This window comes from Macrobrachium rosenbergii, chromosome 24, assembly GCF_040412425.1.
Source record: "Macrobrachium rosenbergii isolate ZJJX-2024 chromosome 24, ASM4041242v1, whole genome shotgun sequence".
NCBI lineage: Eukaryota > Metazoa > Arthropoda > Malacostraca > Decapoda > Palaemonidae > Macrobrachium > Macrobrachium rosenbergii.
This window is the reverse complement of record NC_089764.1, coordinates 34,382,555-34,406,673: the sequence shown is the minus strand read 5'-3', so window position 1 is coordinate 34,406,673 and position 24,119 is coordinate 34,382,555. Positions and strand designations below refer to the sequence as shown.

Sequence of the window (24,119 nt, the reverse complement as noted above, 5' to 3'; positions counted from 1 at the left end):
AGAGTACAACACCTCAGCTCCACCACAGTACCCTAACGCCACAGAGGCAGTGTGAAAGATCCCATGTGTCAAACTACTAAACAGCAGAGTACAACACCTCAGATCCCACTTGTCCCAAGAAAGCTACATCAAACTACTATCAATACCACAGCAGTACAACACCTCAGCTACAGAATCCACAGTAGCTGTCAATGCCACCCAGAAAGATCCAGTGTCCTGCTTCATCAACTCCAATACCACAGCAGAACAACACCTCAGCTGATCCCACACTGTGTGATCCCAAGAAAGATCCCACGTGTCCTGCTGCAACTACTATCAATACCACAGCAGAGTACTACACCTCAGCTACAGAATCCACAGTAGCTGTCAATGCCACAGCTATCCCATACTGTCAACTACTATCAATACCACAGAGAGTAGTGCTATTGAATCCACAGTAGTAATCCCACAAGAGTGTGTGATCCAAAGAAAGATCCCACGTCCTGCTACATCAACTAGCAGAGTACAACACCTCAGCTACAGAATCACAGTAGCTGTCAATACCACAGAGGGAGTGTGCGATCCCAAGAAAGATCCCACGTGTCCTGCTACATCAACTACTATCAATACCACAGCAGAGTACAACACCTCAGCTACAGAATCCACAGTACAACAACGCCACAGAGGCAGTGCTCAAGAAAGATCCTACGTGCTACAGAATCAACACAGTAAATCCACAGTAGCTGTCAATGCCACAGAGGTTGTGTGCAATCCCAAGAAAGATCCCATGTGTCCTGCTACATCAACTACTATCAATACCACAGCAGAGTACAACACCTCAGCTACAGAATCCACAGTAAGCTGTCAATGCCACAGAGAGCTGTGCGATCCCAAGAAAGATCCACAGTCCTGCTACATCAACTGCAATACCACAGCAGAGTACAACACCTCAGCTACAGAATCCACAGTAAGCTGTCAATGCCACAGAGGAGTGTGCGATCCCAAGAAAGATCCTATGTCCTGCTACATCATACTATCAATACCACATCAGCTATCAATAAGTAGTGTCAATACCACAGCAGAAAGACAACACCTCAGCTACAGAATCCACAGTAAGTGTCAGTACCACAGACGGAGTGTGTATCCCAAGAAAGATCCCACATGTCCTGCTACATCAACTACTATCAATACCACAGCAGAGTACAACACCTCAGCTACAGAATCCACAGTAAGTGTCAGTACCACAGAGGGAGTGCAATCCCAAGAAAGATCCCACATGTCCTGCTACATCAACTACTATCAATACCACAGCAGTACAACACCTCAGCAATACAGAATCCACAGTACAGTGGGTGTGTGCGAGTACCCTACTTGTCCTGCTACATCACAATGGCAGAGTACAACACCAGCTACAGAATCCACAGTAAGTATCAGTACCACAGAGGATTGTAGCGATCCCAAGAAAGATCCCACGTGTCCTGCTACATCACAGAGGACTATCAAAACCACAGCAGATACCACAACACCAACACCTCACAGAATCCACAGTAAAGTGTCAGTACCACAGAGGGAGTGTGCAATCCCAAGAAAGATCCCATTTGTCCTGCTACATCAACTACTATCAATACCACAGCAGACAACACCTCTGTACAACACAGTAAGTGTCTCAGCTACAGAATACAACACCTCAGTAGAATCCACAGTGTGTCAGTACCACAGAGGAGTGTGCAATCCCAAGAAAGATCCCATGTGTCCTGCTCAACACTATCAATACCACAGCAGAGTACAACACCTCAGCTACTATCACAGTACCAAAGTAGATTACAATACTATCAGCCACAGAATGCTACAGAATACCAATATCACAGGAGTGTATCAATTTTCCAGAATCCCAGAAAGATCCACAGTGTCCTGCTACCAAGAAAGATCCCCGTGCCCTGCTATCAATACTATCAATACCACAGCAGAGTACAACACCTCAGCTACAGAATCCACAGTAGCTGTCAATACCACAGAGGGAGTGTGTGCAATCCCAAGAGTGATCCCATGTGTCCTGCTACATCAACTACTATCACTACCACAGCAGAGTACAACACCTCAGCTACAGAATCCACAGTGAGTGTCAATACCACAGAGGGAATGTGCGATCCCAAGAATGATCCCACTTGTCCTGCTACATCAACTACTATCAATACCACAGCAGAGTACGACACCTCAGCCACAGAATCTACAGTAAGCGCCAATACCACAGAGGGAGTGTGCGATCCCAAGAAAGATCCCACGTGTCCTGCTACATCAACTACTATCAATTCCACAGCAGAGTACAACACCTCAGTTACAGAATCCAGAATCCACAGAGGAGTGCTGATCCCAATCCTGCCACAGAGGGAAGTGAAGATCCACGTGTATCCCAATAAAGATCCAGCCCATGTCCTGCTACATCAACTACTATCAGTACCACAGCAGAGTACAACACCTCAGCTACAGAATCCACAGTAGCTGTCAGTACCACAGAGGGAGTGTGCATCCCAAGAAAGATCCCACGTGTCCTGCCTGTTACATCAACTACTATCAATACCACAGCAGAGTACAACACCTCAGTTATTGAATCCACAATAGTTGTCAATACCACAGCCCAAGAAAGATCCCACCACGTGCTCCATGTCCTATTACATCAGTACTACTAGTACCACAGCAGGTTCAACACCTCAGCTACAGAATCCACAGTACCTGTCAACGCCACAGAGGCAATGTGATTCCCAAGAAAGATCCACATGTCTTGCTACATCAACTACTATCAATACCACAGCAGAGTACAACACCTCAGCTACAGAATCCACAGTAGCTGTCAATGCCACAGAGTTAGTGTGCGATCCCAAGAAAGATCCCACGTGTCCTGCTACATCAACTACTATCAATACCACAGCAGAGTACAACACCTCAGCTACAGAATCACAGTAGCTGTCAATGTCACCACAGAGGAGTGTGCGATCCCAAGAAAGATCCCACGTGTCCTGCTACATCAACTACTATCAATACCACAGCAGAGTACAACACCTCAGCTACAGAATCCACAGTAGCTGTCAATACCACAGAGGGAGTGTGCGATCCCAAGAAAGATCCCACGTGTCCTGCTACATCAACTACTATCAATACCACAGTAGAGTACAGCACCTCAGCTACAGAATCCCTAGTAGCTGTCAATTCCACAGAGGGAGTGTGCGATCCCAAGAAAGATCCCACGTGTCCTGCTATCATCAACACAACACCTCATCAATACCACAATGCAGAGTACAACCCACCTCAGCTATCAGAAGCTGTCCACAGAGGAGTGTGCAATCCCAAGAAAATCCCACCTGTCCTACACACAGAGTCAAGAACTATCAATACCACAGCAGAGTACAACACCTCATCTACAGAATCCACAGTAGCTCTCAATGCTACAGAGGGAGTGTGTGATCCCAAGAAAGATCCTACGTGTCCTGCTACATCAACTACTGTCAATACCACAGCAGAGTACAACACCTCTGGTACAGAATCCACAGTAAGTGTCAGTACCACAGAGGGAGTGTGCGATCCCAAGAAAGATCCCATTTGTCCTGCTTCATCAACTACTGTCAATACCACAGCAGAGTACAACACCTCAGCTACAGAATCCACAGTACCTGTCAGTGGCACAGAGGGAGTGTGCGATCACAAGAAAGATCCCACTTGTCCTACTACAGTAACTACTATCAATACCACAGTAGAGTACAATACCTCAGCCACAGAATATACAGTAAGCACCAATACCACAGAGGGAGTGTGCGATCCCAAGAAAGATCCCACGTGTCCTGCTACATCAACTACTATCAATACCACAGCAGAGTACAACACCTCAGCTACAGAATCCACAGTAGCTGTCAATGCCACTGAGGATGCAATCCCAAGAAAGATCCCACTGTGTCCTGCTACATCAACTACTATCAATACCACAGCAGAGTACAACACCTCAGCTACAGAATCCACAGTACCTGTTAATACCACAGAGGGAGTGTGCGATCCCAAGAAAGATCCCACGTGTCCTGCTACATCAACTACTATCAATACCACAGCAGAGTCCAACACCTCAGCTACAGAATCCACAGTAAGTGTAAGTACCACAGAGGGAGGGTGCAATCCCAACAAAGACCCCACGTGTCCTGCTACATCAACTACTATCACTACCACAGCAGAGCACAACACCTCAGCTACAGAATCCACAGTAGCTGTCAGTGCCACAGAGGAGTCCTACTATCACCAGTGCGTTCCCAAGAAAGGTGCCAATCAACCACAATACCACAGCAGAGTACAACACCTCAGCTACAGAATCCACAGAAGCCTGTGTGACCCAGAAAGATCCCACATGTGTCCTGCTACATCAATACTATCAATACCACAGCAGAGTACAACACCTCACTAGCAGAATCCACAGTTTGTCAATAACAGAGGGTCCCAAGAAAGATCCTACAACACATCAACTACTATCAGACAGCAGAGTACAACACCTCAGCTACAGAATCCACAGTAAGTGTCAGTACCACAGAGGGAGGGTGCAATCCCAAGAAAGACCCCACATGTCATGCTACATCAACCAGTATCAATACCACAGCAGAGTACAACACCTCAGCTACAGAATCCACAGTAAGTGTCAGTACCACAGAGGGAGTGTGCGATCCCAAGAAAGATCCCACGTGCCCTGCCATATCAAGTACTATCAATACCACAGCAGAGCACAACACCTCAGCTACAGAATCCACAGTAAGTGTCAATACCACAAGCCCAAGAAAGATCCCACGTGTCCCTCTACATCATGGCAATACCACAGCAGAGTACAACACCTCAGCTGAATCCACAGTAAGTGTCACACCCCATCAACTACTATCAGTTACAACACCTCAGCTACAGAATCCACAGTAAGTGTCAATGCCACCACAGAGGAGTGTGCAATCCCAAGAAAGATCCCCACTTGTCCTGCTACATCAACTACTATCACTACCACAGCAGAGCACAACACCTCAGCTACAGAATCCACAGTAGCTGTCAGTGCCACAGAGGGAGCGTGCAATCCCAAGAAAGATACCATGTGTCCTGCTACATCAACTACTATCAATACCACAGCAGAGTACAACACCTCAGCTACAGAATCCACAGTAGCTGGCAATGCCACAGAGGGAGTTTGTGGTCCCAAGAAAGATCCTACCTGCCCTGCTATGTCAACTACTATCAATACCACAGCTACAACACCTCAGCTACCACAGTAGCTGTCAATACCACACAGGAGTGTGCGATCCCAACAAAGATCCCACTGTCCTGCTGTCAATACTGTTACATCAACTATTATCAATACCTATCAGTAGGTACAACACCTCAGCTACAGAATCCACAGTATGTGTCATGGAGTTGATCCCAAGAAAGATCCCATGTGTCCTGCTACATCAACTATCAATACCACAAAATCCACAGTAGCTGTCAGTACCCCAGAGGGATTGTGCCAAGAAAGATCCCGTGTCCTGCTACATCAACTATTATCAATACCACAGCAGGTACAACACCTCAGCTACAGAATCAAGTAGCTGTCCCAAGTTTGTGATCCCAAGAAAGATCCTACTTGTCCTGCTACATCAACTACTATCAATACCACAGCAGAGTACAACACTCAGCTACAGAATCCACAGTAAGTGTCAGTACCACAGAGGGAGTGTGATCCCAAGAAAAATCCCACATGTCCTGCTACATCAACAGAATCCACTATCAATACCACAGCAGAGTACAACACCTCAGCTTCAGAGATCCACAGGAATTGTCAGTATCACAGAGGGTTTGGGTGCAATCCCAAGAAAGATCCCACATGTCCCTGCTACATCAACCACTATCAATACCACAGTAGAGTACAACACCTCAGCTACAGAATCCACAGTAAGTGTCACTACCACAGAGGGAGTATGCGATCCCAAAAAATGATCCCACATGTCCTGCTACATCAACTACTATCAATACCACAGCAGAGTACAACACCTCAGCCACAGAATCTACAGTAACTGTCAATACCACAGAGGGGAGTGTGTGATCCCAAGAAAGATCCCATGTGTCCTGCTACATCAACTACTATCAATTCCACAGCAGAGTACAACACCTCAGCTACAGAATCCACAGTAAAGCTATCAATGCCACAGAGGAGTGTGTAACCCCAAGAAAGATCCCATGTGTCCTGCTACATCAACTACTATCAATACCACAGCAGAGTACAACACATCAGCTACAGAATCCACAGTAGCTGTCAATGCCACAGAGGGAGTATGCAATCCCAAGAAAGATCCCACGTGTCCTGCTACATCAACTACTATCAATACCACAGCAGAGTACAACACCTCAGTTGTTGAATCCACAGTATTTATCAGTCCCACAGAGGGAGTGTGTGATCCGAAGAAAGATCTTTCGTGTCCTATTACATTAACTTCTATCAATACCACAGCAGAGTTCAACACCTCAGCTACAGAATCCACAGTACCTGTCAACCACAGAGGGAGTGTGCGGTCCCAAGAAAGATCCCACGTGTCCTGCTACATCAACTACAATCAATACCACAGCAGAGTACAACACCTCAGCTACAGAATCCACAGTAGCTGTCAATAACACAGAGGGAGTTTGCGATCCCAAGAAAGATCCTACTTGCCCTGCTACATCAACTACTATCAATACCACAGCAGAGTACAACACATCAGCTACACAATCCACAGTAAGTGTCAGTACCACAGAGGTAGTGTGTGATCCCAAGAAAGATCCCACGTGCCCTGCTACATCAATTACTATAAATACCACAACAGAGTACAACACCTCAGCTACAGAATCCACAGTAGCTGTCAATGCCACAAAGGGAGTTTGTGATCCCAAGAAAGATCCCACGTGTCCTGCTACATTAACTACTATCAATACCACAATAGAGTACAACACTTCAGCTACAGAATCCACAGTAAGCGCCAATACCACAGAGGGAGTGTGCGATCCCAATAAAGATCCCACGTGTCCTGCTACATCAACTACTATCAGTACCACAGCAGAGTACAACACCTCAGCTACAGAATCCACAGTAGCTGTCAATGCCACAGAGGGAGCGTGCAATCCCAAGAGAGATCCCATGTGTCCTGCTGCATCAACTACTATCAATACCACAGCAGAGTACAACAACACTACTCCAGCAGTACCACAGAGGGATCCCCAAGAAAGACCCCAATCAACTACTATCAATACCACAGTAGAGTACAATACCTCAGTGAATCCACAGTGAAAGATCCACAGCATGAAAGATCCCACGTGTCTTGCTATATCAACTACTATCAATACCACAGCAGAGTACAACACCTCAGCTACAGAATCCACAGTAGCTCTGTCAGTCCACACTGAGAGGGATTGTGTAATCCCAAGAAACATCCCATGTGTCCTGCTACATCAACTACTATCAATACCACAGCAGAGTACAACACCTCAGCTACAGAATCCACAGTAAGCTGTCAATACCACAGAGGGTGTGTGATCCCAAGAAAGATCCAAGCTACAGAATCCACAGTAGCTGTTTGTCCTGTCCTTCATCAACTACTATCAATACCACAGCAGAGTACAACACCTCACCTACAGAATCCACAGTAACTGTCAGTGGCACAGAGGGAGTGTGCAATCCCAAGAAAGATCCCACGTGTCCTGCCTTATCAACTACTGTCAATAACAGCAGAGTACAACACTCAATAGAATCCACAGTAGCTGTCAATGCCACAGAGGGAGCATGCAATCCAAGAAAGATCCCACGTGTCCTGCTAGTATTATCAATACCACAGCAGAGTACAACCAATACAGAGTCCACAGAAAGTGTCAATACCAGGGAGGGAGTGTGCCCCAAGAAAGATCCCACGTGTCCTGCTACATCAACTACTATCAATACCACAGCAGAGTACAACACCTCAGCTACAGAATCCACAGTAGCTGTCAATGCCACTGAGGATGCGTGCAATCCCAAGAGTGATCCCATGTGTCCTGCTACATCAGCTACTATCAATACCACAGCAGAGTACAACACCTCAGCTACAGAATCCACAGTAAGTGCCAATACCACAGAGGGAGTGTGCGATCCCAAGAAAGATCCCGCATGTCCCGCTATATCACCTATCAATACCACAGCAGAGTACAACACCTCAGCTACAGAATCCACAGTAAGTGTCAGTCCCACAGAGGGATTGTGCGATCCCAAGAAAGATCCCACGTGTCCTGCTACATCAACTACTATCATTACCACAGCAGAGTACAATACCTCTGGTACAGAATCCACATTAAGTGTCACTACCACAGAGGGAGTGTGCGATCCCAAGAAAGATCACACATGTCCTGCTACATCAATTACTATGAATACCAAAGCAGAATACAACACCTCAGGTACAGAATCCACAGTAAGTGTCAGTACCACAGAGGAGGTGCAATCCCAAGAAAGATCCTTCATGTCCTGCTACATCAACCAGTATCAATACCACAGCAGAGTACAACACCTCAGCTACAGAATCCACAGTAAGTGTCAGTACCACAGAGGGTTTGTGTGAATCCCAAGAAAGATCCCATGTGTCCTACTACATCAACTACTATCAATACCACAGCAGAGTACAACACCTCAGCTACAGAATCCACAGTAGCTGTCAGTGCCACAGAGGGAGCGTGCAATCCCAAGAAAGATACCACGTGTCCTGCTACATCAACTATTATCAATACCACAGCAGAGTACAACACCTCAGCTACAGAATCCACAGTAGCTGCCAATACCACAGAGGGAGTTTGTGATCCCAAGAAAGATCCTACTTGCCCTGCTACATCAACTACTATCAATACCACAGCCGAGTACAACACATCAGCTATAGAATCCACAGTAAGTGTCAGTACCACAGAGGGAGTGTGCGGTCCCAAGAAAGATCCTGCATGTCCTGCTACATCAACTACTATCAGTACCACAGCAGAGTACAACACCTCAGCTACAGAATCCACAGGAATTGTCAGTACCACAGAGGGTTTGTGTGATCCTAAGAAAGATCCCACGTGCCCTGCCACATCAAGTACTATCAATACCACAACAGAGTACTACACCTCAGCTACAGAATCCACAGTAAGTGTCAGTACCACAGAGGTAGTATGCGACCCCGTGAATGATTCCACATGTTCTGCTACATCAACTACTATCAGTACCACAGCAGAGTACAACACCTCAGCTATAGAATCCACAGTAACTGTAAATGCCACAGAGTTAGTGTGTGATCCCAAGAAAGATCCCACTTGTCCTGCTACATTAACTATTATCAATACCACAGTAGAGTACAACACCTCAGCTGCAAAATCCACAGTAAGCGCCAATACCACAGAGGGAGTGTGTGATCCCAAGAAAGATCCCACGTGTCCTGCTACATCAACTACTATCACTACCACAGCAGAGTACAACACCTCAGCTACAGAATTCACAGTAGCTGTCAATGCCACAGAGGGAGCGTGCAATCCCAAGAGAGATCCCTTGTGTCCTGCTACATCAACTACTATCAATACCACAGCAATGAGTACAACACCTCTGCTTAGAATCCAATGGTAGTGCCAATTACCACACAGCAGTGTGTGACCCCAATAAAAGATCCCACATGTCACTACTAATACAAGTCATATCCACCACTACCAATACCACAGCAGGGTACAACACCTCGACTAGTGTCAGTAAAGATCCAAATTGTACTGCCAGTATAAGCACTCCTTTAATTAATTCAAACACCACTGCAAGAATTAGCACCTCTGAGGGAGTTTGTGATTCTACCAATGATCCTACTTGTGCTACCAATATGACCAGTTCTGTAGGTATTTCAGTAGATACTGCAGAGTTCAGTACAACAGTGTTAACATGTGATCCCAGTAAGAATCCCACTTGCACTTCTAATGCAAGTACTCAAGCTGCCACTTCACTTGTCACTGAAGAGAGGACAACTACAGCAAATGTATGTAATCCTGCCAGTGATCCTACATGCTTTGCGAATACAAGCACTCCTTTCTCTCCTGCAGATGCTACCGTATACAATATCACCACAGTGCTAGTTTGTAATCCTACTAAAGATCCTACTTGTTCTACAAATGTGACTACTTCACCTGCTACTTCTGATACTGCTATGGAATTGAGTACCACAGAGATAGAATGTGATCCCAATCAAGATCCTACCTGCATTTCCAGTATAAGTACTTCCTCTGTTACTTCTGTTACTTCAGCTTCAAATACCTCTGCTGGAATTTGCTCCACAAATAGGGATTGTGATCCAACCAAAGATCAAACTTGTGCCACTAATGTGTCTACATTACCTGCTTATTCAAATGTTACTGCAGAATTAAGCACCACATTATTGATATGTGACCCCATTAAGGATCCCACATGCATTACTAATACAAGTAGTATAGCAACCTCTTCAATTTCTACTGTAGAGCTTACTAGCATAGGTGGGATATGTGATCCAATTAGTCATGCCACATGCATTACAAATGTAAGTACTCCTCTCATTACTTCAAATACTATTGGTGATTCAAGCATATCTGAGGGAGTCTGTGATCCCACCAAGGATCATACTTGTACTACCAATTTGGCATCATCTACTACTTTAAGTAATGCCACAGAGATCAGTACCACAGCATTAGCGTGTGATCCCAGTATGGATCCTACATGCACTTCAACTGGTACTGAAGAGTTTACTACCATAGTTTTATTGTGTGAGCCATTAAGTGATCCTAACTGCATTTCCAATATAAGCAACTCTACATATGCTTCAAGAACATCTGCAGGAGTATGTGATCCTGCCAATGATCCTACTTGTTTCACCAGTGCAACTACCTCTCATATTACTTCAAGTGGTTCTCTAGGGATGAGTACCACAGATTTGGAATGTGATCCTGTTAAAGATCCTTCATGCATTGGTAATGTAACTAGTTCACCCACTATTTCAAGCATTTGTGATGTGACTAAAGATCCAAATTGCACTACCGGTACAAGTATTCCATTAACTACTTTGAATACCACTGTAGGAATTAGCACCACTGAGGGAATATGTGATCCTGCCAAGAATTCTACTTGTGCTATCAATGTGACTAGTTCACCTACTACTTCAGTTGGTACTGTAGATTTCAATACCACACTGTTAACATGTGATCCAAGTAAGGATCCCACATGTACTTCTAATACAAGTACCCAAGCCACTACTTTAATTGTCACTGGAGAGATTTCGACTACTACAGCTGACGTATGTGATCACACCAGTGATCCCACCTGCTTGGTGAATATAAGTACTCCTTTCCCTACTACAAATTCTACTTTAGACATTATCACCACAGTGCTGGTTTGTAATCCTACCAAGGATCCTACTTGTACTACCAATGTAACTACTTCACCTGCTACTCCAAATACAACTAAGTTGAGTACCACAGTGTTAACATGTGATCCCAGTAAGGATCCTGCTTGCAATGCTACTATAACAACTCTACATACCACTTCAAATGCTACTGGAGAGCTTACTACAATAGTTGAGGTGTGTGATCCCACCAGTGATGCAACATGCACTTCCAGTGTAAGTACTTCTCAAGCATGCTGCAAATTCCACTACAGAAATTTTCATTTGAGAGAATCGTTTATTCTAATAGCCGGTTTTTGAGCATCTACCCTACTGCTTGGAATGTTGACAAATACTCTTAGCTTAACCTTGTGTCCTGAGTGATTGATTTTTTAGGTTCTGACCCAAGGAAATCATGTTGCAAACCCAGATTCATGAATGAAATGTATAGCTTTTTCAGTTTACCCTCTCTGATATATCATGTTAATGTTTCAAAACACATACCTGATCAGCACATTCTATTCCTTATGTAAATATACGACTATTTTTTCCATATTAATTCTTCCATCATCTGCCTTATGTTCTGAATCAAAAACTTACCATACACCTTAAAAATTACTTACACAAGGACTGTTGATCTGTTATGAATGTATTTTGTAATTATTTTTATGAGAGTTTCTCTAGTAGCGCACAAACACACAATGCTTGACTTTTAAGTTTGATGTCTTCCTTATATATATTTTAAATGAAAACTGTGTAATACTGTAGAACCATTTTAGTTTAAGGGAATTCTGCAATGCAGAAATTTATATTCAATATTTTTTATTTGTGAACATTTTTTTTGTAAACATAATTCGTTTGTTAATTCTTTCATAGGTTAAGGAAAGTACGACATATAGCTCAGTAAAGGCATCCACTCAGCCACCAACATCAGCAACAACAAATCTGGGAAAGAGTGAATCGACGACCACTGCTGTAAGTGTTTGCATGGAATAGTGTTTTGATTTTCTAATGCTGCCCGTTGTTATTTGTAACCACAATTCCCTGTAACATGCGCAGGTTACGATACTAACAGATCTATAGGATCCTTTCCGCTCACTTTCCTCCTGGGCTTTGTTACTGATATTGTTTTTGCTGTTCTTGAAAATTGAGCAATCTTTTCATGGAGAAATATAAAATTGCCTTAAATAATTAAGCAAGTTTCCTCACAATATGTAAAGGAGAGAGAGAGAGAGAGAGAGAGAGAGAGAGAGAGAAGAGAGAACAAAGGTTTCGGGCTGCTTTCAGACCAGTAGCTTTTATGAACACAAAGCCAGCTTCATCGAAAACTGGAAAATAAAGAAAAGACATTATTATAGATAGAATTGGAATTTGCAAATATATAAATTTAAATCAGTACAGTAAGTAGATAAAGCGGAGAAACTAAGTCATGGAAAATCGCTTTGAGGTGGACTTCAACAACCTTTAAAACTTATCACATCAACATCAATACAAAATTATAAGTTTGCACTAATCTTATAAAATTTTGTCGAAATAATCTTGTTTAAAATGTTTAGAAGTTGGGACTGCTGTAATACAAAGGTTAAGACACAGATCAACAAAATTGATAAAGCAAAGGATTGGCACAGTGGCACTAACCACATCATTTCTGTATAAAAGCCTCTATTAGCAATATGTACATCATTTGCATTATTAGACAATATGCACTTTTATTACTGCAATTAAGAATCTGGGAGTGCAAGGTTCCAGCAACAATTATCAAATAATTACGTACTAAATACAGTACTGGAAAGTTTGTAGGTGTGACCTGAACTTCTTAGTTCAGAATTTATCCTCATAATTTGCTGACTTCACCACCTATATATCTGTTTCATAGGTGTCTTAAGCCCAGCAGCAACAGCATATTGTATTTAGGTGTGATGAATACTGCAAAAGAAGTTGCATCATCGATATACTGCACTATTTTATTCTTTATGTCATTAATAAAATCAAGAAACAATAAAGGTCCAAGATCACAATTGTCGCGAAAAAGCTCAGTGCACCGGATTTTTCGCTTCAAACTCCCGCCGATTCTACGGGGTCTCACAGGATGGCGTGAACTTACTGGTCAAGGCACGTCGTAAACACGACTGTTATTGCATATTTTGTTGAAATGCACGTGCCTCCGCAGTATGCAACGTCATGTTTCGTCTTGTTGTTTGTTCGAGTGATTTGTTGTGAGTTTGGGTGTCTTTAAGCCCTGGTAGCTAAAAGTAAATAAATTAAACCAATTAGCAACCGCCTGGACAGGGAGGTGAGATTCTCGCGCGATTATATCGTCCTTGTCGTCCAGAGATCTCGTAAGGAACAGACGTGAATGTTTGGGTTCCCAAAGTTTGGTGTAAAGTCTGAAACAGAGGGCTCCTACATAGTTGTAGTTTGTAATGAGAATGGGTGAGAATAACTGTTCGGGTGTTGTGTGCTGTTGTGGCATTTTGTTAGTTGTAATTAAATTTCAGTGATTTCTTTGAAGTTGAAGGCAGTCGTGTTTCCTAGTGTTTCGTGTTAGGGCACGTGGATTGCAGGTTTGTTAGTGTGATTTTTTGAGGGGGTTTTGTGTTTATGTGAGGGTGGTGACTGATGGTTTTATTTTTGTAAGTAAATTGTAAAAAACCTGGTAGCCTACATGTCTCGTTTGTCCTTGCATGGGGGCTAAGTCACTATCGTAGGTTGTGGGTTGATCGTGCAGTCTATCAGCACAACAAAAATCAGTGACATCTGTCGAGGAAATTCCCGACAACAATCCTGTGAAATATCAGAAATAGGCCTAAAGTCTCTAACAACACAATCAACATAACTTTCAGCTGTTTGTCACTATGAATGAGATCAAGACATGGCTGCTGACACCTAAGTTATGGAATCTGTATACAAGACCATCTTGTTGAAAACACTGCAATATGCTTGCAGTACAGCAGCACTAAAAACAAGTTGTAAAAGTCTGGGTAGATCTAAGTAGTAGCTCCCCAGCGGTGATTTCCTTCTAACTTGACTTTTTCTACAGTTTTTTGGTTGCTAATTATGGATTTATCTTCAATTCTTGTCGCATGAATGTAATTAAACTGTAATTAACCCCTGAAGTCCATCCAACTAGGGGTTTCCATACGCAATCTTCACAAGACAGAGCACAGGTATATACGTCTGTTTGGAACGGTTCATATCCCATCTGACAAGTGCAATAACTTGTTAACGTATGGTTACCGCTCCCCCCCCTCCCCCCGAGCTAGTCCTAAACACAGCGAAGAGACATTTCATTTGGCCGACAACAAACAAATGCACCGCCAGTATCAGAAGCCGTAAAATTGTAGAAAAAACCAGTTTCCAAGGTAAAAACAGGTGCGGAGCTAATACTTAGAATTACCAAAGTCTGGGCTGATATCCATGCGGAAGGTTGCCTTGCACGTAACAGGGTGAATCTTAAATAGTCTTCCAAAAACCTAACTGTTCTGTTTATGTGAAAATGTACTTACTACATGCATCTTTTTGAACGCCAACGGGGATGCTAAACTTGCTGTCTCAGATGTCAAGGTTTATTTTAAATTGTAATAAACTGAAAAATGGTTTGGTGAAAACTGAATCGGAGCGACAGGCATGAAGAAGAGGCATGCTAACTTGAAGCTGTTTGGCCTCAAGTGCCGAGGTAGTAATTATACTGTGTTCGTTAACGATGTCAAGTTTCATTGTTCACGTAATTTGGTTTCAAAGTATTTTATGATTTTCCTTTGCATCCAGTAGACAGCTTCCATCAACTTGCATAGTTATAGTGATTCATCTAAGGGAAATTATTATCTCTAACAAGGTGTTTATGTTTGTTTGTTTTTTTTTTTTTTTGTCTTTGCTCTTTTTATCACCACAATCACTTCATATAGGTGGATTTTCATGAAATGTACGCCGCGTGATTAGCTGTAAGAGAATAGGTCTTTGCGGTATTGGAAATATAACTTTGTGAATAACAAACCTTTTGTGTGACGGATTGCAGAGGTTTGTGGTCTCGAGAAGCTCTTCTTCAGTATGCGGGGTGAGCTAAAATCACCGCTGCTGTCATGGTTAGAATTTAGCATTAATTTCAGATTTTTTTGCTGCTTCAGCTGTTCTGCTACAGTACAATCAACTTTCACTTTATTACAGGTTTAATTCTTAAATTTGTGATGAGTACTAAGGAATTATGCCTTGTTTCTCATCGTCTGTTTCTTGTGCACTGTACATAAACATATGCTATTTTATACATACGATTTTTTCTTGAGGTAGCATTTGATAGACAGTATGAGGGGAAGCATCATCAAGTACAGTAACCTTTAAACAGTAATTGTCACAGGATGGCTTATATCTCTTTGGGAGCAAAATCAACTCGATTTTGAAGCACCCTGCTGATTCATTGCCATTTTAACATACACATTCTGTGTGAGAGGGGAGGGGCGGTATTGGTATGTAAGCAACTTAATTAACACATTAATCAGGACATGTTCATGGACTATTTCAAAGTCAGGCAGAGGACATCACTCTTTAACATTGCAGCGAAGGCGTGATTAAGAGGCAGCGCCTACAAGCTTACTAATTTGCTCAAACAAAAACAAACAGGTCAGCAGCCCTTGCGAGCGGAAATGTAGTGCCTGACACGAGGTGGGCAAAACAGAGTTCAAAGTACACGTAGATCTTTATACAAAACATGACTGAGGTTATGAAACACAGCTAGAATGCTGACATCAGAATGCTTACGTTAAGAATGGTACATTCAACGAAACAATGATACGAACACAAATATGTGTACTTAGAATGTGTGACATCTGCATCTGCTGTGTTTCTTGTACGCTTGCGCTTGGTGCGCATAAGTCTTGTCGTGAGGAGGTTAGCAGGCCAGGCGGGACACTACAACATTTTAACCCACTACAATAATTTTGTTGAGGCTGTATTTATTCAGAAACTGAAAAGACAAAAAATTTCACTGTCCATCTGTGAGACAAAGAGAGTACCTTGAAATAGAATACCTGTGATATATCTAGTTAATCAACGTTTCTTTCTTATATAATCATAGTCATGGCCATTTACTTTTTAAACATACGTTAACATGAGTTCCACAAAACTGGATTTTAAATGCAAAACACACGCATTTTTGGAGCCAAAATTAATGGCACCTTTGAGCAGTTGACATTTTCATTGTACCAATGCTCCCTTACCATTGTTGAAAAACAAATCGAGGGCTGATGTCTGATATCAGATGGAAGATAATAAAATGTGATTATACATTGTAAGAATAAATAAAATTATGGTGGGACCATTATTTGGAGAAATTAATTAGGAATATCAGAAAATATTTTTATTTACATCCTAGGACAAAGATCAAAATCGAACCTAATGATAAATAGTATTTTGGTAATTCCTATAGTGACAAACAAACCAAGTTCAATTTGTGGAGATCCATTTAAATTCTTAAATTGTTCAAAAGTTATTTGAATGTAAATAGTTTTAAGACGAGGAGAAAACAAGCTGGTAAATATCACCAAAGAGGGTCTAGTGCTGGACGATCAAGTGCTTAGTGAACATTTACATCAAACTAGTGCTCTCTGAGATGGATGAAATACAATTTTTATCCCCTCAAGTAATGTCATTCCAGATTTTTAGTTTTACTTTAGTAAACGGTTAGGTACTTGTCCTTGTAGGTTTAATAGATATAACCAAGGCACACACTAGCAGTCAACAAGAGTTTGTGTTGAAATTAATTCTAGTGCTGCCCTAAAACTTGTCTTACAAATTAAACTTTGTAATTTTGGTGTTGATTGTCACTGAATGTAGTGCGCAAACAGTGCTTCTTTTATTGACGCTCTTTTTGCTCAATTCCAAAACTTGGAAACTTTCTTCGCCTAAAAGTTACTTACAAGATGACTTTTGGTCTGTAGGAATTCTGTCATCTTTATGAATGCATTTTGTAATTGTTTTTAAGAGCGTTCCTATTGTAGCACACAAATACACAATGCTTGACTTTTAAGTTTGATGTCTTGTGTATATGAATTTTAAATGAAAATGTTTTGTACAGCCATCCTATCTACTATGCAGAAATTTATACGCAATCTTTTTAATCCGTGAGCATTTTATGGAAACACTTCCTTTGTTTAACCCTTCATAGGCTGGGGGAAGTACGACTTATAGTTCAGTAAAGGCATCCACTCAGCCACCAACATCAGCAACAACAAATCTGGGGAAGAGTGAATCGACGACCACAGCCGTAAGTGTTTGCATGGAGTTGTGTTTTGATTCTCTAATGCTGCCTTTGTAGTGAAATCCCCTGGGTTCATCTAAGCTCAAAGATGATGATGATGATGATTATTATTATTATTATTATTATTATTATTATTATTATTATTATTATTATTATTATTACCGAAAACACAGTAATTCTTAACTGCTTAAACTGGTAAATGTGCCGTGATTAGAAGAAATGAAGGTGAAACGTTATTTAATGTACATCATTTAGAATCATTTTGATATGCAAAATATTTCTGCGTATAGTAATCATTGTACCTGGTGCGCGTTATTTGCCGTGGGCTTTAGATGTTTACTGGTAAAATCAAATATATATATTTTCCACTTGAATATTTCATTGTCAACAAATATTTCAGAATTATATGTCAGGCACACTCTCTTAATCTTAGTTTATCAATATCTAAAGAGAAACCTTTTCTTAATCCTTTTGAAATGAGTAGAAAGACCTTGATATGGCAAATGATTATTACATTAAGGTCAAAAGAATGCAATGGAATTCTAAAATGTAAAAAGTTAAGAGATGGTGAATTAAACATATTTACTTCATGTACAGTGGAAATAAACTGCCATCAAGGTTTAAGGCTGGCTTTCTGTAATTCTTAGCTTTTGTTCATTTCTGGGTGTTGAAAGCATTTTAAAACCTCTTGCGTTTATGGTCACGTTACATATATTTCCACAGAGGTCTCCTATTGCTGACTGCTGAATCCTTGCCAGTGGAATGACCAACAATTAAAAAAAATTATTAATATTAGAGCCTATTTATTCCAAACTGTATTTAGAGCACATGAATTCGTAAACAGTCGGGGAACACAGACTTTTCGACTACTCTGTAAAACTGAAGTGTGTTATTATTCTATAGTTGTTATTTAACACCAGTTTTAAGTCAGTTGATGGCAGTTATGACAAGAACAGCGATCTAGTTCTTTATATAATGTTTGGTTAACGCTTTTGGATGTTTAAGGAAACCTAAAGTATTATAAATATATTTCATAGCCACACTTCTGTTGACTCGATTTAAATTTAATGTTAAATTAGATTTTAAAATGTTGTAAACATTCTACTCCCTTATGAAATAATGAATAGTTGGAGGAGAATTTAAATGCTTGATGTAGAAGTGCGATAACGGTATGTTTTGTATTGTTCATAGAAGGCACTTCGAAAATTTTACAAAATTTACCAAATGCGGCCCTCACGACTGGCTGCAATTAATTTGGTTTTTGCAAACTTAGAAATGTACTTTTTGTAGAGAGGAAAGTTTTTGGGGGCGGACTGAGGAGTGCTCTTGTTTACCATACGGATTGAAGTAAAATCCTTGTTACCGTCTCAGTCCACTCACGATTGGACGGTGGTTAGTAATAAGTTCAGATTTTGATTTTTATCTCAGCTGTTCAATCACACTCCAATGAGCCACAGCAGGGATTGTGCCCTGTTTCTCACTTGTTTCTTGTGCGGTGAACACTCTCGCATGCAATGTCATGCATATGATTTGGCTTCGAGAGGTCATTTCGTGAACAGCCGTATTATGAACTGCCACCGATTGGCCTGTATTTCTTTCAGCGGGAAATATACTCGATTTTTAGCTACGCTATTGATCAATTGGTCACTTTTGCCTCTCTTTTTTCCCATTGTCTGTATACAAAAGCTGTGCGGGTGGGGAGAAAGGGTTCGTTCTTGAACTGACGAACTAAAGCGGGCATGCGCCATAAGACGTTTCAGAACTAGTCACAGCAGACAACACGCTTCAGCATTTTTAACGGAGTCGAAAAATTTGTAATGATATTTTTGTGGTCGAGCAAGAAAAAAGGACTATAATTTTAATGCTAAGGTAGTATTTATATCAGAAAATAAACAACGGTAAAATTCGACTTTCCTTCTCCTGCAAAGCATGGAAAGTGTTGTTAAAATTGAAAAATTTCTTTTATAAAATTTTTCTCATGGCCATATGTTTAGCGTGCGCACACCATGTGGCAAACATTGCCTTTAGTTCATCAAAAGTGAATTTTAAACAAATATGCACACAACTTTTATTGGAGCCAAAGTAAATATAAGAAATTAGTGCAAGCGTTATAGAGAAATTACGTGAATATCAGAAATTGTAGTTGTATCCATCCCAGGAAAAAGAACAGCAACTATTCTAATGATCAACATTGATTTGATAATTAATATAGAAACAAACCAAGTTAAATATGTAAATAAAAATTATTTGAGTAACTTGAAAATTACTTAACAGTTTTAACGACTAATCCCTCCAAGTAAGATACAACACATCCACATCCCTCCCTTGTTAGGTTGGCTGGAAACGTAACCAACTATTGCGAAAACCCTGAGTTACTTTGTAGGGTGTCTAAGGTAAAGCAATTTCTAATGGGTGTTCCATATGAAGGGAAGTTATACAATATTGTGGCAGTCCTAAGGGACGTTCAAATGTTCAGTGCAACATTTACATCCAAGTGGTGCTCTCAAAAGTCAGTGAAAGTTGGACTTTCAAACCCTTTAATAAGGAACTGCTCTAAATACGTGCGTCCTGATTGTCAGGTTTAGTACAATAAATAATTAGTTGCCCTCATATGTTGAATAAATTTCACTAGCAATCGACATGAGTCCTGATGTGTAGAAATTGATTTTAGTGCTGCCTTAGACTCGTCCAAGTAATGTTTGTGTTGGTTTTCAGCCACAATTTCTTAAATGATCATCAACAGAAATTTCTTACATGACCATCAGCATACCTTAGATGTGTTTGGTGTGGCATTTCACAAAGTGATATTCTTTTACTTTTTACAAGTGATAAGATTGTTGGTGTAGAAAATGAAATAGCACAGTATGCAAACAATGATGCTTTTGTTGAACCTGTTAATCATCATCTCCAAGGACGAAATGAATTTGCTGCTAGACCTAACTAAAATCTGGAAAAGATCAGTAGAGTAGCATAATTCTGTAATCACACCAAACAAAGACTTTCTTGATTACCACATATCACTCATCCAGTTTTTCCATGATTTGCTTTCCACATTTATCCACTGTTAAAGCTTTCTTTTCCACAGTATTCGAAAATATTAATTTAATCTCTATTCTTCTTAAGACTTCCTATACCTATCTTGTGCTGCAGAAATTTTCTTATGTGATTAATGACCTGATATTTTCCTATATGAATGTCCTCCTGGTATCTTTATCTATCAAGAGTTTTGGAAGAAGTATTTTTTTCTACCAAAAATGATAGAAATGATTTAGACCATTGCTAGAAGGTACCCTATGGTCAGCTGATATAAAAAAATTCTTGTCAACATCTGCCTTTCCTTCATCACAGAAGCGAATATGTGCAATTTCTTTAACCAGTTAACATCAACTTTTTTTTTGAGGTTCCTTGTCAGAGTGACTTGTACCAGCATACTTTCATTCCTTATACTTTTGAATGTGGAATGGGCCTTCTTGACAATATTGTTGATATCAGTAATCATAAATTTTGATAAGACTCTAATACCAAATTCATTATTATGATTTTTTGAGTTGCATTAAATATAGTTATGTTTTTATTTATATTTCTTTCATTCCATATCTTCTCAGCCTTTTTACCCATGGCTTTTGTATTGGTGGAAACTTGGTTGTCTAGTTGATGTTCTTTATAGATTCTTCCAGATGAATATTTTCAGTAACTATTGATATATTATTAGAAGAAAGATAAATTAAAGTGATTGCTAGTGTTGATATTTTATTAATATTTCCTTATTACAAATTAAATTTAATATTGTATTATAAAGTATTATGCTTGTAGATCAATTTGATCAAATTCTGACTTGGTAAACAGATGACTTGCCATCCTGGAGACAAAAACTGTACAACACCTGTGGACTGTAGACCAGACGAAGATTCAAGCTGTGAAACACAAAATACCAGTGTGACCAGTGCTACAACTCTTGGGTGTGATACTCGACAAGATCCACATGCTACAATACTGAAGCTACCCTTACTTCAATTTCAAATATATCTTTGGAGTTCAGTACACCAGCAGGAATGTGTAATCCCAGCGAGGACCCTACATGCACTTTGAATGCAAGTTCTCCTCTGGGCACTGGAGGCACTGTGACCACAATTGGATTGTGTGATTCCACCAAAGATCCTACTTGTACTACCAATCTGACTACTTCAGCAATTAGTTCAAAGACTACTACTGAGTTCAGTACAACTGAGTTATCATGTAATCCTAATAAGGATCCTACATGCACTGCTAACATAAGTACTCAAGCCACCCCTTCATCTGTTATTGGAAAGCTTACTACTACAGTTGGATTATGTGATCCATCAATTGATCCTACATGCCTTGCTAATATAAGTACTCCTACAACTACATCAAATACCAGTGCAGGAACTATCACCACAAAGGGATTGTGTGATCCTACCAAAGATCCTACATGTATTTCAAATATAACTTTTCCAGCTACTTCATATACTTCTACAGGAATCATTTCCACGAAGAGAATATGCGAACCTTCCAAAGATCCTACTTGTGCCACCAATGTGACTATGCCACCTTCTTCTTCAACTGGTACTGCAGAGTTAAGTACAACTCCCAATATAAGTACTGTGGTCACAACTTTAATTACTAGTGGAGAGGTTACTACCACGAAAGCTGTATGCAATCCCACCAGTGACCCCACATGCACTTTGAATGCAAGTACTCCTCTGAGCACTGGAGGCACTGTGACTACAATTGGGTTGTGTGATTCCACCAAAGATCCTACTTGTACTGCCAATCTGACTACTTCAGCAATTAGCTCAAAGACTACTGCAGAGTTCAGTACAACTGAGTTAGCATGTAATCCTAATAAGGATCCTACATGCACTGCTAACATAAGTACTCAATCCACCCCTTCATCTGTTATTGGAAAGCTTACTACTACAGTTGGATTATGTGATCCATCAATTGATCCTACATGCCTTGCTAATATAAGTACTCCTACAACTACATCAAATACCAGTGCAGGAACTATCACCACAAAGGGATTGTGTGATCCTACCAAAGATCCTACATGTATTTCAAATATAACTTCGTCAGCTACTTCATATACTTCTACAGGAATCATTTCCACGAAGAGAATATGTGAACCTTCCAAAGATCCTACTTGTGCCACCAATGTGACTATGCCACCTTCTTCTTCAACTGGTACTACAGAGTTAAGTACAACTCCCAATATAAGTACTGTGGTCACAACTTTAATTACTAGTGGAGAGGTTACTACCACGAAAGCTGTATGCAATCCCACCAGTGACCCCACATGCACTTTGAATGCAAGTACTCCTCTGAGCACTGGAGGCACTGTGACTACAATTGGGTTGTGTGATTCCACCAAAGATCCTACTTGTACTACCAATCTGACTACTTCAGCAATTGCTTCAAAGACTACTGCAGAGTTCAGTACAACTGAGTTAGCATGTAATCCTAATAAGGATCCTACATGCACTGCTAACATAAGTACTCAAGCCACCCCTTCATCTGTTACTGAAGAGCTTACTACTACAGTTAGATTATGTGATCCATCAATTGATCGTACATGCCTTGCTAATATAAGTACTCCTACAACTACATCAAATACCAGTGCAGGAACTATCACCACAAAGGGATTGTGTGATCCTACCAAAGATCCTACATGTATTTCAAATATAACTTCGTCAGCTACTTCATATACTTCTACAGGAATCATTTCCACGGAGGAAATATGTAAACCTTCCAAAGATCCTCCTTGTGAGACCAATGTGACTGTGTCACCTTCTTCTTCAACTGGCATTGCAGAGTTAAGTACAACTCCCAATATAAGTATTGTGGTCACAACTTTAATTACTAGTGAAGAGGTTACTCCCACGAAAGGTGTATGCAATCCCACCAGTGACCCTACATGCACTTTGAATGGAAGTAATCCTCTGAGCACTGGAGGCACTGTGACTACAATTGGGTTGTGTGATTCCACCAAAGATCCTACTTGTACTACCAATCTGACTACTTCAGCAATTAGTTCAAAGACTACTGCAGAGTTCAGTACAACTGAGTTAGCATGTAATCCTAATATGGATCCTACATGCACTGCTAACATAAGTACTCAAGCCACCCCTTCATCTGTTATTGGAGAGCTTACTACTACAGTTGGAAGATTATGTGATCCATCAATTGATCCTACATGCCTTGCTAATATAAGTACTCCTACAACTACATCAAATACCAGTGCAGGAACTATCACCACAAAGGGATTGTGTGATCCTACCAAAGATCCTACATGTATTTCAAATATAACTTCTCCAGCTACTTCATATACTTCTACAGGAATCATTTCCACAAAGAGAATATGTGAACCTTCCAAAGATCCTACTTGTGCCATCAATGTGACTATGCCACCTTCTTCTTCAACTGGAACTGCAGAGTTAAGTACAACTCCCAATATAAGTACTGTGATCACAACTTTA

At 40.7% G+C, this 24,119-nt stretch overlaps 6 protein-coding genes and 1 long non-coding RNA gene across 7 annotated transcripts in view; all 7 read left to right on the top strand.

Moving 5' to 3' along the window:
• Positions 1–2,946: 2,946 nt before the first annotated feature.
• On the top strand, positions 2,947–4,420 carry LOC136851831 (uncharacterized). The gene is made up of 2 exons (XM_067126143.1): positions 2,947–2,962; positions 3,075–4,420. Exons 1-2 carry the CDS (start codon positions 2,947–2,949, stop codon positions 4,418–4,420), a joined length of 1,362 nt encoding a protein of 453 aa, XP_066982244.1.
• Positions 4,421–4,579: 159 nt separating this feature from the next.
• LOC136851830 (uncharacterized) lies at positions 4,580–5,261 on the top strand. The gene is made up of 2 exons (XM_067126142.1): positions 4,580–4,641; positions 4,886–5,261. Exons 1-2 carry the CDS (start codon positions 4,580–4,582, stop codon positions 5,259–5,261), a joined length of 438 nt encoding a protein of 145 aa, XP_066982243.1.
• A 126-nt stretch (positions 5,262–5,387) lies between these two features.
• LOC136851829 (uncharacterized) lies at positions 5,388–7,285 on the top strand. Its single transcript, XM_067126141.1, has 4 exons — positions 5,388–5,543; positions 5,743–5,916; positions 6,193–6,387; positions 6,473–7,285. The coding sequence occupies exons 1-4, from the start codon at positions 5,388–5,390 to the stop codon at positions 7,283–7,285; spliced, it is 1,338 nt and encodes a 445-aa protein (XP_066982242.1).
• Positions 7,286–7,297: 12 nt separating this feature from the next.
• Positions 7,298–9,610, top strand: LOC136851828 (uncharacterized). Its single transcript, XM_067126140.1, has 3 exons — positions 7,298–7,411; positions 7,521–8,435; positions 8,591–9,610. The coding sequence occupies exons 1-3, from the start codon at positions 7,298–7,300 to the stop codon at positions 9,608–9,610; spliced, it is 2,049 nt and encodes a 682-aa protein (XP_066982241.1).
• Positions 9,611–9,656: 46 nt separating this feature from the next.
• On the top strand, positions 9,657–11,813 carry LOC136851827 (uncharacterized). Its single transcript, XM_067126139.1, has 2 exons — positions 9,657–11,612; positions 11,772–11,813. The coding sequence occupies exons 1-2, from the start codon at positions 9,657–9,659 to the stop codon at positions 11,811–11,813; spliced, it is 1,998 nt and encodes a 665-aa protein (XP_066982240.1).
• Positions 11,814–12,246: 433 nt separating this feature from the next.
• Positions 12,247–21,698, top strand: LOC136851758 (uncharacterized). Its single transcript, XR_010856974.1, has 3 exons — positions 12,247–12,350; positions 17,533–17,631; positions 21,472–21,698. It is a non-coding gene; the product is annotated as an uncharacterized lncRNA (long non-coding RNA).
• A 5-nt stretch (positions 21,699–21,703) lies between these two features.
• Positions 21,704–24,119, top strand: part of LOC136851826 (mucin-2-like) — a 2,961-nt gene continuing 545 nt past the window's right edge. Inside the window, exons 1-2 of the mRNA XM_067126138.1 lie at positions 21,704–21,716; positions 21,814–24,099. Of these exons, the coding sequence (XP_066982239.1) occupies positions 21,704–21,716; positions 21,814–24,099 (2,299 nt within the window). The remainder of the gene's footprint in view (positions 21,717–21,813; positions 24,100–24,119) is intronic.